We start from the raw sequence: 14,607 nt of genomic DNA on the forward strand, positions 1-14,607 counted from the left end.
CTGATAGGTTCTGCCCCAAATCGCTTCCTAGAGGGCTAAACAGTGACATCTATTGGTTCAATTTGAAATAAGCAAGTTCAAAAGCAGTTGAAACATCTACACTAGTATTTCTCCCCCTTTCAAACCAAGTAATAACAACCATTCCAAAGTTATGACATCAGTAGAATGCTTTATCTCAGGAACAACACACCACTCCAACTTTCAGCATTGAGGATATTGTGTGACGTATTTTTGCAGAGGGTTTATCAAAGACTTTGTAAACCATTTAAAATCAAAATTCGGTAGGAACACTACAAAGGCCTGTGTGTTTTGGGAACCCGTCATTGCTCAAGGTTTCATCCTGGAGCAGGAATGCACAATTTAGGGAATGGATTTGAGGGGCAGTGGTGGGAAATAATGACGTTGCTTTCTGCTTTAGGAAACTTGGAACCAAATCTTCCTGTGTATGAGACGTGTGAGTTACCAAGATTGAATTTTCTTTCCTAAACAGCCCCAAATTTCAAGATAAGCTTGAAAATCTCCTAGTTCTTAACTTTATTTGGTAAAGTTTCTATGGTCCTTTGTACTCAACACTCTAATAACTAATAACTCTATTTCTTTCAGAAAAACTGTAAAGCTCCCTGAATATATAACTGATAGAGAAGCTCTTCTGGGCAATTTGGAATATTAAAAAAATACTCTGGCAAATTAAAAAATATTTTATATGTTTACAACATATTTTAAATATTGATGAAATGTTCTCTATATATGTACAGTGTATGTGTGTGTGTGTGTGTGTGTGTGTGTATAGTATACGCTCCATACAATATTTTCTCTTAGTTCAGACTTTTACAAAAATTGCTAAGAAGCAGTAAAATTGATGGAGTTTGGCTTTCAACCTCTTATTCACCCAAGGGAGGGATGAAGTGGCCCAAAGAGGGCAGCATGATGAAGAAAGGAGAGAATTCAGGCTTGGAGAATCCAAACATCCAATAATTGAATACTGACACATTTGGATCATTGAAGAAAAATATTAACATGTTCTCCAGTTATTAATTAGTGAATCAAGCATGACCCTGGGAACTTGCTTTTCATTTTAAAATAGGGGCGTGGTTAAGAGATGGTTCAGATTGGCTTATTCAGGTCTGTTGAGATCTCTGCCGATCTGCTTTGCAGACGCCTGGTGGCTTGAGAACAGCATGGCGCTAAACCACACTGCCCTGCCCCAGGATGAGCGCCTGCCACACTACCTGCGAGATGGGGATCCTTTTGCTTCCAAACTTTCCTGGGAAGCGGATTTGGTGGCTGGCTTTTATCTAACAATAATTGGTAAGCTTCCTTAATTTTTCTGTGCAAAAGCTGCATCTAGAAAATTCATGGGCTGAGATATTGATTTTGCACAAAGATTCTGCATCCACTTATGTGGATATTTTAAGTGGAGATGAGAGAGGGAGGAAGGCAGAAGATGGGGTAGCATTACGAAGTTCAAGGAATGTTTCATAGAAATAACTCTGTTATCTTTATTCTTAGGGATAAATTTTCCCTTAAAAATCTAAAGAACGTTTACAGCAAAATAATTTATCTTGAGACTGTATTTCATTTTGGTTGCTTTGGTAGTAGGTTCCTCTTCTGAATAAGAAAGTTAATGATAACGAGATCTTATTTAAACAGAGTGCCTTTACTTTTTTAAAACATGCTTTTGATGTAAGAGTGTAGCCTCCAAATGGACCTTAGAAATCATCTAGTTCAGCCTCCTTTTTTCACAATTGAGAAAACTCTAGCCTAGTGCCGTAGTGATGATGGACACACTGTGTTTACTTCACCTAAAGGTAAAGTCGCATCACAATAGCATCATGAAGCGATTTTGATGGACACACTGAGTTTAATTCACCTAAAAGTAAAGTCGCATCACATTAGCATCACGAAGTGATTTTGGTGGGAGTTGGAAAAATGTAATAAATGGAAGTCAGTCCAAGGTCAAAAGATTTTTGTGCATAATCCATAACATGGCACATCTGCTTCCAGACTCTGCTATCCAATGCGGTGGCCACATGTGGTTCTGGAGCACTTGAACTGTGACTTTTCCAAAATGAGATGTGCAGTAGTGTAAATATGCACCAGATACTGAAGATTTAGTACTAGAAAAAAATAATGTAAAATAGTTCATTAATAATTTTCAAAAATTGACTACATGTTCAACCCATAACATTTTGGATATATTAGGTTAAATAAATATATTATTAAAATTAATTCAGTAATATATTTGCTCTGTTTAATGTGGCTGCCAGAAAAATTTAAAATACATATGTGGCTCACATTTCTGGTTTACATTATATTTCTATTGGACAGCACTAGTCTAGGCAATTAGAATTCAACTACAATACTCTTCTTAAATTTAAAAATGTTTTTTTAAATTTGGGTAACCAGTGTGCCGGTGGGTTACATCTTTAGGTGTGTCTGCCTTTAATCTTTTCAGATGTTGGGTCAAGCTTTCTCTCTCTCTCTCTTTCTCTCTCCCTCCTTCCCTTCCTTTCTCTCTCTCAACTATTTATTACTGGCTGAGAATTTCATTTAACCTCCTGAAAGTAGCAAAACTCATTAGAAAAGTCTGGGGACCCCTCTATGGTCAGTACTTGAGGCAAATGGAATGGATGAGATGGAATCAGAAATTCTGCTGCAAAGGGATTCCCTGGGTCCTTGGCTTTATTATTAGTCATTATCAAACCGATTTAAATTCTATGTCATAGAAATGGATCCCTATGTCTTTTCAACCACAAATACATACTGAGTGCCTATACCTTACCACCGTTTAAGTTGCTGGGAATATAACAGTGAACAAAACAGACAAACTCTCTGTCTGCGCAGGGACTATCTGGTAGTAAAATCCACATTGCATTTTTATTAAACATAAGTACTTTCCATGATCAGAAAAGAGAGAAAAATAAACATCTATAAGTTGAATTTGTCTCAATCAGTTGCAAGGAATGAATTAAAAAGTAGCATCTTTATCCTGACCGGTTTCTCCAGATGACACAAAATAAGGAGGGATATGAGTCCATCCCCACCCTGGCATGGAGGATGGAGGGGGGAGAGGTTGCCAGGGGGAGTGTGGGGGGAGTCAGGAGGATTTCTCTCTTCCACGTGTGGGATGGAGGGAAATCCACAGGCATATTCAAATGGGCATGCTGAGGGGCATCTAGAAGAGCAGGTCCTCAAGGACTCTCCTAACAAAGCGAGCATCAGGTGACTCAGGGAGCTGGGGACGGAGCCAAGGGCATATCCCAGAACAGTTGTTCAGGATGAGGCCAGGGGCGGCTCGAGGGGTTGGACTCATCTTAGATGCAGCTCTCGGGCTTGGTCCTATGTCTGGTTTTCACCTCCTCTGAGGATAGGTGTGTGGGAATGTGCCCAGATTCCTTTTAAGGAATCAGAGTAGAATGACATTCTTGGTGAGCTTCGTGAAATACTAGATGTCTTAGGGAAAACTGGAAGACGAAAAGATAAATTTGAGTTTGGAACGGCGGAGAAATAAATTCGAGACCCATTTCTACCCTCTACTCTTTACTCTAAATTCTTAGCTTATTAACATTCTATATAGGAGATTTTATTTTTCGTATTCATAGAAAGATTCAGGATTTTGATAATCTAAAATGTCCCCCCTCCCTTTAGTCTCTACCCTCTTAATCTTGTTTTCCTTAACTACCATTAAAAAATAAATTTGCATTCTCTTGACACTCCCTTACATATAAGATTGCCTGTGGGCATAACCCATATGCACCTCAGAGAGAGGTGACTATTTTTGGATAATGCTTTGGGCACTGGGTGGAGCCTTATGAAACAGAGTTAATACAGATAATTTAAGAAAGGATAAGTAAGAAAATCAATATTCTCAAAAGTGATATAGGAGTTAGCCCTGATGGGCTAGTGGTTAAAGTTTGGTGCTTTCACTGCTTCACCTACCCCCCTGGTTCAGTTCCTCGTGATGGAACCAGACCACCCATCTGTAAATTGCCATGCTGAGGCGGTGGCTCACATAGAAGAACCAAAAGGACTTACAACAAGGATATACAACCATGTAGTGGGGCATTAGGGAGAAAAACAAAAAAGAGGAAGATTGGCAGCAGATGTTAGCTCAGGGCAAATCTTTCCCTGCAAAAGAAAAAAAAAACAAAGAGATGTAGAAAGACAAAGGATCTTTAAATGAGCTTTGTGTATAAAAGGCATATGCATCCTTATTGTTTTTAATCTTCTTAGATACAAAGCAGATGGCATTTATTTATATTTCAAGCCACGTTTTCACGTTTTAATTTTCCACTGTGCCTTGCTAGCTGGTTTCCCTTAATGAGACATAAGTTTCATTTTAGTTGGTTTGTTCTACAACTCCATAATCTCTTCTATTTTTTTCCTCTTCTCTCTTAAGAAAGCTAAAAAGGTTTTAACGGGCCATTAGGCAGCACTGACTCCAGGGATCCAGAATTTCCTAAGAGCACAATGCAGTCAGTTCCTGGTGGTTTCATACCATCAGCTGAAACACACATATCTTTCCTTGCCCCCAAAATGAATTGTGGTGGAGAAGTAGAAATTAAAATAGAAAAATCTGGGTTTCTCCTGTTAATACTCTCCTTATTCCTTACTACTAAAGGCAGCTGTACCAGATTCTCATTTATACACAGCTACACTATGAAGCAAGAAATCCTGAGGAAATCTACTCTACATGTTAAGCTATGGAAGTAGGTGTATTCTTTTCTTAAATAAAGTCAGTAGGGATTGGGTCTTTTTGGATTTAAACTGGGTTTGTAAGAACTTTTGAACAGTTTCATTGTAATGCCAAGCTAACTAGTCATTAATAAAAGGATATAAAAAAATGGGAACACTTATACCATTGTTGGTAGGTTGGTGGGTTAAGGGTCACTTTCTCTCCCATTGGTGGGAGGGGGAGAGGCCATATTCTCAATTGTCACCCACTTCCCCTTGATACCTAGTCCAGTAGCAGCTGCAGACATCCAGCATCCATGTGTCCTAAGGAGGCAAAAGTCCTGGGATGTGTCTCCAGGAGATGACCTTTCTTTGCAGAGGGTTATGCCATATCTGGCCTCTGCCTCTCCCGAATGCTGCTGCTCCCTCTGCAGTCCACAGCGATAGTGAAAGCACCTTGCTTGGTTTGGGTCTCTTCATTGTCAGAATTTATCAAGAGCCAAGGGTAACCCTACTTATCAGAGGGAGGGAGTTCTATAAAGCCGATACTCTACAAAAATGGCTGAGGAATACTCCACTCTGGGGGCCAGTACAAGAACTCAGCATCGGGATGCCCACACCCTCCTGACCTTCACTGGGAAGTTAGTGGTTCCTTTTTCTGGGTAAGTTCAGTCTTATGATCCCTGACTCCTATTCCTCTGGAGGCAACCCATCCCTTGCCTGTCACTCACAACTCATGCTTTTTATTTCATCTTCTTAATTTAGATTTTTATTTAGAGTCCTCTCATTACCCTCTAAATCTATGGTGACCATTTTTGAAATTGAGAAGTGTTTCATAGTCCAGTGAACGCTAAATCCTAGTTTTAACAATGGGAATTTATATTTTTCCTTGTAGGGATTCTGTCCACATTTGGAAATGGGTATGTCCTTTATATGTCTTCTAGACGAAAGAAGAAGCTGAGACCTGCGGAAATAATGACTATCAATTTAGCAATCTGTGATCTGGGGATTTCAGGTAACAACCATGCCATTTCTTCTTTGGGGGTTTGAACGGTGCCCCATTCTAAAGTCCTCCCTGGCTCAGAGATATCCTTACCCCATTGCCTTTTGTTCCTCCCTTCGCAAATCATCTTTACAGACTTTGTGGTAAGTCAACGGAGTGTTGTCTGACTAAAGAGGTCATTCATTTCACGTTTATTGAGTCCTTTCTATGTCCTGGGTATGTCAATGCCAAGGATACAATTTAATAACACGTGATATCTTAGACACCTCAAGGTGTAGGGGGCTAAATGATTCAGAAAACAGAAACTTACAGGTAGGCTCCAGATCACTGTTTTAAACTCTGTTACACCTCTCCCATCCTTATGGAAATCTGCTACAATAAATATCAAGGGGGTAAGGTCTTAAAAGGTAAATGATGGCTGAAGACAGTTCAAGAGGTGAGTATAGGAAGATAGAAGAGCTGCCCTGTTAATGACATATTTAAGTGTGATAACATAGTGATATATCTCACTGAGGCTTGGAGATGGGTGGCAAGTATAGGAAGCTTCCAGTTCAGTGGGTCTCAAACTTGGCTGCACAAAACAGTCACTTGAAGAACTTAAAAAAATACTCATGGCTGGGTTTCATACCCAGAAATTTTGATTTAATTAGTTGAGAATGTTACCTGGGCATCAGTTAGTAAAAGTCAGCTAGTTAAAATTAGAATTTCCAGGTAAATTTAATGTGAACCCCAAATTAAGAACTACTGTTTTATTTCTTGCTTTTTTGGTCTCTCTGAAAACCCAGCAAGGAGGAGTTGAAATAAAATTTCTCTTTAACTGTAATTCATTTTTACAAATATGAATGATTTGGGGTAAGTCATGTCCTTTTGTTTTTGTCTATAAAATGCGAGGGTAGCCTACATACACCCAAATGTGTCTTTGGATCCCAACATTCCGCTCTTTAGCATACACTCTTAAGTTACTAGAGTTGGAGAAATCGAGTTTGAATGGAACAAACTCATCAGCTCCTCTTTCCACTGGAAAACTTTTAGCAGTTTCCCATCAAAAGGATTCCTTTAAAAATGTTTTCTGATATTTGTTTCCCTCTTCATAAGTGGACTTTTCTGCCACTGCCAGTCTCTAAAAACAAGGCTTAATAATAAGCCTCTATCTATTCAGTCCCTACTTATCACCAGCAGTCCACGTGCTGCCTTCTTATTGAGAGTTTGGATGGTCTTGGTTATTTAGAAAGGGTTTACTCAGTATACACAGGCTTAAATGTCATGAGTTCTTATGGGAAACACATGCACATTAAGAGGAGCATATCCTGTCAGGCCACTTTCTGTGAAAATAGTCAAGATGAACTCAAGGAATTCGTGAGCCTGCAAAATGGCTGCCACTTTGGCTGTTGCCACACGATGGCGGTGTCGCAACAGGAATGATAGCTTTCATGGTCAGCTTTCCCTGCTGACTCCTAATGGTTCTCTCCCTGTTACTGAACGTAAATGCTTGAATGAAACCTGCCATTTCAGCCACCAGCTTCCCCGATGAGTAATACCAGATTGATGCTTAAGGCTGAATTAGACTACGCTTGAATAAAAGTCTTTAATTGGTCTGATACATTGAAAATGCTTTCAACCAAGCAAGCCTGCACTACAGTTGCACATATCACCCCATTTCTCTGCATATATCTTTAGAGTAATTCACCAAGAAAGCATTTTCCTCTATGTGATAGCTCTCTCTGATGAACCTAGATCATTTTTTTCAACTTCTGAGTATCTCTAATACACTTTTCCCTTCCAATAATCCTTACTTTCTTTTAAAGATTGGCACCTGAGCTAACACCTGTTGCCAATCTTCTTTTTTTTCTACTTTTTCTCCCCCAATTCCCCTAGTACATAGCTGTACATTTTAGTTGTGGGTCTTTCTAGTTGTGGGATGCCACCTTAGCATGGCCTGATGAGCGGTGCCATGTCTGAGCCCAGGATCCGAACCAGTGAAACCCTGGGCCGCAGAAGCGGAGCGTGTAAGCTTAACCACTGGGCCACGGGGCTGGTCCCCCTTAAAAATTTTTATGTCTGTATTATTTTTTTCTTGATCAACTATATTCTATTATAAGCACCTTGCAGACGCACATTCTAGAGACCAGGTGTTTCACCTACACAACGAATATTTGCTGTTTAAATATCAATGGCTTTCAATTGGCTATATGTAGTGGAATCACCTGCAGAGCTAAGAAAAGTGGATATTGATACCCAGGCTTACTCTAGATAAATTAAATCAGACTCCCTGGGGGTCGGAGTCCTGACACCGATATTTAAAGTAAATCAAAACAAAGCAAAGCAAAGCAAAACAGAACAGAACAACTCCTCGTGATTTTAACGTGCAGCTGGGTTCAGGAGCATTCCATGAAGTGGAGGAGAGAGACACATTCTAGGTTCAACAAATCACCACTCCAGAAGGAAGCTTAAAATAGCTTTTGCTGGTGGGTCCCAGGCACAACAGACACTCATTTCACTCCATCTAAGTCACTTCCTCTTGTCTTTTGCTGTCTTTAGCCCCGACCCAGCAGACACTTTGCTCAAGTTTGAGTTTCCTGTCTCCTCTGCCTAGAACTTTTTCCCTCTAGACATTGCCTGGGTCTCTACCACTGATGTAGACATCTGCCTAAATGTCACCTTCTCAGAGAGGTCTTCCCTGATCCCCTTGTTACCAGCACATTGGGTTCTTATTGTCCCCCAGGATAGAAATCAAGAGAGATAACAAACGGGAGTAGAAAAGTAAAAGTTTTTAGCTTGTGCACATGGGAAGCACAAGGAAGCCAGTGCGGAAAGGAAGGGGCAGGTGACTGGCTCCTTAGGGATCTGATTGTGGGGCTTTTGTTAGGCAAAGGCTGGGGAGGAGCGCCTTGTCACGGCATGTAGAGGTGGGGTTTTCCTTGCGCCTGTGCTGTTGTTCAACATACCACTTCATGTGACACATGTATCATTAGCATGCTAACTCTCCACCCCGGGTGTGATTTTTACTATGCTAATGGAGCTAGGGTCACCTTCAGCGGACTAGTCACTGTGTAAGGTGCTAGGTCACGTGTGTGAGCCCAGGAAAGTCCTGAGGCTGTGGAACGTGGATCTTGGTGGCCTGTAGCTAATCTCCTAGCCTGCTGACTGGTTAGGGCCAATGTCGATAGGCCTGGGGCCTTGCAGATGGCCTTGTCTCATTAGGCTGGCTCCTGTCTTACTCTGACGTACAATAACAATTTCTGTCTATCTCTTTCCCCTACTATATTTTTCTTCACAACACTAATCACTACCTACCATGCCATCATATCTTATCTCATATTACAAATTATGCATTCCTTTTGTCTGCTCTCTCTATGACAAAATGAACTTGCCTGGCTTGATCTCCACTTAGTCTTCCAGCACCTCGCTGTGCTTGTTACATAACAGGCACCGAATAAGTATTTGTTGAATAAAAAACTAATTCTTCTACACTCAATTTCCTCACTGGCAATGGGGTCAGACTCACTAGGATCAGGAAGCTGGAATGTGAGGGTGCACAGTCTAGTAAGTTGGAGCACGGCACTAGCTGTCTAGACAAGTAGAGGAAACTTGTGCTTAGCTTACAGAAGGCATACAAGAAGCGTGCGTTAACTGCCTAACCAACAGGAAGTTGTGTGTACCTTTGTATGCCAAGGAAGGGGCACAGCTGGGAGGGGCGGGGCCGGGCTGGCCCCTGCAGGCTGTGAATATCAGTCACTTGGTTTTCCTAATGCGTTAAGTTTAGAGAAAGTTCCTTCGCTAGATCAGATAGAGACTTTGAAGAGCTTGCCATTACTCTCCCTTCAGGGCAGGTGAAGATTGAATACGATGGCTGAATGGGGAGGGTGCAGGTTGTGAAGTAAAGTAGAAGAATGCTTTCTAGAAAGTGAAAACAAAAGCAAAAACACATGGAGGCTGAAGGAATAAATAGTTTAAATCTCAGAAACCTGGGTCTGGTTGTAAACAAATTGAACCTAACGTTTACGAAAATAGCCATCTCTCTGGTTTGAACAGGCTATAACTCAACTGTGAGTTGAGGGAAGTGGGTAAATTTCAACCAGATGGAACGTCCCTTGATAAACTGCTTGGTGCTCCAGTTGTAGGCAAACCCTTCACGATCATCTCTTGCTTCTGTCACCGCTGGGTGTTTGGCTGGATTGGCTGCCGCTGGTATGGATGGGCTGGATTTTTCTTTGGTTGTGGAAGTCTTATCACTATGACTGCTGTCAGCCTGGATCGATACCTGAAAATCTGCTATTTATCCTATGGTAAGTTGGAAGGTTTCTCATTCTCTGATAGTTACAGCTAGGTGATTTGTCAGCGCTGTACGCATTCTACCCATAGGTAACAAAGATTACTAATGACCTCAGGGACCAAGAGTATTTCTGTTTATAGCCTATCTTGTTCTAACCTATGTTTAAAGACTTAATACTGCTTTTATAGGAAAGTCTGGTGTTTGGCCACAATGCTTTTGAAAGTATGGTTTCCTTGTATAAAGTGTGTAAGCTTCTCCCATGTTTTGCCATGTAAACAGAAGAAATAAAATGCATTGATAGGATGTTATGTCCAAGGTGTTTAGCTGGTTCCCCACATAGTAAGCGTCATTGTATGAAAAGATGTTTCTGATTCTCCTTTAGCAGTAAGGCTCCCCATGATTTCCTAGAGGAGGAATTCCAAAAGGTCCACCTCCAAGTTTGAGAGCTGGGCAGCTGTGCCTGCAGGAAAGGACACACCTACAGAAATACCTACCACTAGACATTCTTGTTATGGTATTGGCAGGTAGAAAGATGAGTGACGAAGGGAATGGGTGAGGGGTGAGCCAGCAATAAACAAGTTTTCAGAAGCTAACGTTTTCTCTTTGAATGATTAGAACATTCTAAATGTTAAAAATAAATTTGTAGTACGTTGGCTTCTTGGGGTTCTGGGAATTTATTGAACCAGAAAGAGAAGCATTTGGGCCCTTAAATTTAATATTGACAAACTACTGCGACCAGGGAGTCATATTGCTCCGTCTGGATAAAGCTGCTTTGTTCATCAATCTGTCGATTAGAGTGGTTACGACCATGGGGACAGAGCATGGCCTGGAGCCTGAGGTGGAAGAGATCAAGGCAATTGACACACTCAATGTGGTGGAATTTTCCTTTATATTTTGAAAGTTTACAGTCCCAAACTCCAAGGAAACCAAACATAGGGAGGGTAAGGTCATGGACCACTGTCTTCAAGATCCAGCACTCACTTTTTTTTTTTTTTTAATTTGCATCTTTTTTCTAAACAGTTTAAAATTTCCAATAGAAATAGCTTGAATCAAAATTTCCAATACGTAAAAAATATACAATTATAAATATTCTGGATGACTTCAGAGTCAAATTCTTTCTATCAACTTATTTTTGGTCATACCAGATAGATTTTAAATACTCCTATGGATTTTTTGGATGAGAAGACAAAAAGTTCCACTTTCTGGGAATATTTGAGGAATCCTAAACCTTGATGTTTCTGCTTTTTAAATATTTTCTTGAATTCAGCCTTTGTGTCAATTAAAGAGATGAAACTGCCCACCCCTAGAATCATTGCAGAGTATAACTCCACATGGGAACTGTATATATTTTCCAGTCTCTTCTAAGGCTGATTCTCAATAGTATGGTTTCATCATTTGATTTGAAGCACTATTAAACCCTCCACAGGGTTTAGAATGTTGTAATTAGCAGGTCACTTGGGGACGTGTAGACCTTTCTCCCATGTAACGTGATAAACTATTTTAAGGCATCCCTGCCAGACAGCCACTTGGCCTCTTCTTGAATAATTCCAGTGACCAGTGACGGGGAGATTACTACTGCACAAGGCAGCCCATTCTCTGATTGGTCTGCTCTCATTGTTACAATGTTATTCCTTATATTGAGACAAAACTGCCTCCCAGTAACCTCCACCCATTGGTCCTAGTTCTGACTTCTGGAGCAACACAGAACCAATCTACTAATCTACTCCCTCCTGTACTTGACAGCCTTTCACCATACTCGAATGTAAGTATAAAACACCTCACCAAGTAACCCTAACCATAAATGCTTATACGTATGCCTATGCACATTCCCGTAAATATATGTGATTATCCATGCCAATGTTTTATCCGTTATGATGGATAACCAAGAGCTGATGTATATTGTAGCAACACGATTGTTACCCCTATCTGGTTGGGCTCGAGAAATTTGCATTTTAAGATACAAAAGGCCACGTATTTGAAAAAATAGAGACAGTAGAAACAATCCATCGTATTTCTTATTAATGCTAAGTGAGACAAACACAGGAGTAAAAATTCATGTTAATGTAGTTTTCCATAGTTTGCAGGACAAGCCTTGCATTATTTCCTTTAATACTTATCAAAATCTGTAAGCAATATATTCTTATTTCCTCCATTTTACTGCTGAAAACACCGGCGTCTAGAAAGGTTACACGAAGAGGGTCAAATATTAGAAATGAGAAGAAGTAGGCCCTACTGCTTCCCAAGCCTCACCTGGCACTAAGCAGAGTCTATCTTGAAGAAATCATCTGACTTTTATTGACTATGTTTTGCTATTTCTTCTCTGCTACCACAAAACCCAGGTAGTCAGGAATCACTTCTCCGGCCCTTTTGGTTCGAGGTGATAAGTGGGGTGTGAAAGTAATTTGCCGTGTAGGCTGCAGCATTAGATCAGGCTGACCTGTCTTCCGTGGTTGTGCTGAACTTTAGAAAATGATATTAGTGCTTTTCAGCTTTTCTTAGATGACTGCACTATTTCTTCCTCTTGGAATTCTCTTTTGGTTAATGGAAACTAGTGCTGAAAAACAAAGCTCTTTTTCTGTTTTCCTAAAAGTGTTTTCACAAAATTACTTTGGCAGAACATGATATAATCTACCTAGATTCTCTACCTCTCCCGCTATGGCTGTGTGAGTGTGAGTATTGTGTTAATAATGGTTGAAGATTCAAAATCTGCTCTCACCAAGCAGAGTCAACTACTTTAACAACACACCACACAGTTGTAATCACGGCCCACCAACCCCCGCTCAACAAGTGCTTAGGAAGACACATGAGATGAGAGACACAAAAGCTTTTAGGAGGAAGGGTATTCTAAAGACACTAGCAATGTATTATCATTTCTCACCTTCCCCAAAGATTCCATCTTGGATGATCCACTGATACACGCATTTTTGGGCTTGGACCTTATAGTCTACCAGTTGGCCTCTTGCCATTGGATAGGATCTCAAAGATCATTCGGGATGCTTCCATAAGATCCTCCATTGTCTTCAGCATCCTCTCATCTTTTTACTTCCCCTTTTCCCCAGCTTTAGTCACTTCTCCCTCCCAAGGCTCCCAGATGCTTAGAGAAACCGTCCCTGTGAAATCACCTGCAATTTTATTCTTGGAAAAAGGCCCAAGCTCTGGAACTTTTCTCCCTGCACTCCACTCTCCCTCAGGCATCAGTTATCTGACCACTTCTCCCAGAATCCAATGGAATAACTCTTTGGATGTGAAATTTGACATATCAAGGGGAGGTATTTGGGTGGAGGGCAGATTGCTTCCTGGTAATGCTTCTCTTCCGCCTCCAGGGGTTTGGCTGAAAAGAAAGCACGCCTACATCTGCCTGGCAGTCATCTGGGCCTATGCTTCCTTCTGGACCACCATGCCCTTGGTAGGTCTGGGGGACTACGTGCCTGAGCCCTTCGGAACCTCGTGCACCCTGGACTGGTGGCTGGCCCAGGCTTCGGTAGGGGGCCAGATTTTCATCCTGAACATCCTCTTCTTCTGCCTCTTGCTCCCAACGGCTGTGATCGTGTTCTCCTACGTCAAAATCATTGCCAAGGTTAAGTCCTCCTCCAAAGAGGTGGCTCATTTCGACAGTCGGATCCATGGCAGCCACGTGCTGGAAGTGAAACTGACCAAGGTAACTGCAGGAATAGTTTACAGAGGTGTTTTCTGATCAATTAAAACTTCACAGGGGGCCAGCCTGGTGGCACAGTGGTTAAGTTTGCACATTCCGCTTTGGTGGCCCAGGGTTCGCTGGTTTGGATTCCGGGTGCAGACCTATGCGCTGCTTGTCAAGCCATGCTCCGGCAGGCATCCCACATATAAAGTAGTGGAAGATGGGTGTGGATGTGAGCTCAGGGCAAGTCTTCCTCAGCAAAAAGAGGAGGATTGGCAGCAGATGTTAGCTCAGGGTTAATCTCCCTCAAAAAAAAAAAAAAACAAAACAAACTTCATAGGTCATAGAGGATAGGAAATGTTGGAGGTTGGGAGAATTTAGAATCTCCACTATTTATGTATTTCTGGACTTTGTTATTATTTATCTAAGCCTTTGTAATATCTCTTTCCTCTCTCTCTGTCTCTCTCTCATTTATACACACACACACACTTCTAATATCTACCAAATTTGTACAATGGATCTACTGGGAGCTTACTCTTTCTATTGAACAGAATATTATTGCTTCTTAAAAATTATTTCGGTAATAAGAATAATCACTTTTATGAATCAAATGCCTCATAGAATTTACCGTTTTGTATAGACTTTGGAGGGTGAAATTAGGGACATTCTGCCACCTTGCATTATTTACAGAGTAAGAGCTTACCATGTCTGCCTTCCTATGGGAAATTTATCTTAATACAAGAGCCATTTCTGCGGGGTTTAGTGCCTTGGTAAATGCTAGTTTCAGGGTTGGCAGCTCTTTAGATATTGTTGTGTAAGGAAAAGAGCAGACAATTTGAAAGCAGACTAGGATTTTAATTCCATCACCGACACTGGCCAGGTTTGTAACCCAGAGCAAGATACTAAACTTTGAATCTCTATTTCCTCCACTATGTAAAAGAAATAGTAACATCTATCTCATTGGGTCGCGGTGGAGATTCAATGAGATAAAGCATGGTATCCTGTCATCTGGTGCATAGA

At 41.0% G+C, this 14,607-nt stretch overlaps 1 protein-coding gene across 1 annotated transcript in view; it reads left to right on the forward strand.

Annotated features, from left to right (window-relative positions):
• The first annotated feature begins 1,178 nt into the window (after nucleotides 1-1,178).
• Nucleotides 1,179-14,607, forward strand: part of OPN5 (opsin 5) — a 28,191-nt gene continuing 14,762 nt past the window's right edge. Inside the window, exons 1-4 of the mRNA XM_001502775.2 lie at nucleotides 1,179-1,308; nucleotides 5,570-5,689; nucleotides 9,793-9,963; nucleotides 13,274-13,608. Coding sequence (XP_001502825.2) covers nucleotides 1,179-1,308; nucleotides 5,570-5,689; nucleotides 9,793-9,963; nucleotides 13,274-13,608 — 756 coding nt within the window. The remainder of the gene's footprint in view (nucleotides 1,309-5,569; nucleotides 5,690-9,792; nucleotides 9,964-13,273; nucleotides 13,609-14,607) is intronic.

Source organism: Equus caballus, chromosome 20 (assembly GCF_041296265.1).
Source record: "Equus caballus isolate H_3958 breed thoroughbred chromosome 20, TB-T2T, whole genome shotgun sequence".
Classification (NCBI taxonomy): domain Eukaryota; kingdom Metazoa; phylum Chordata; class Mammalia; order Perissodactyla; family Equidae; genus Equus; species Equus caballus.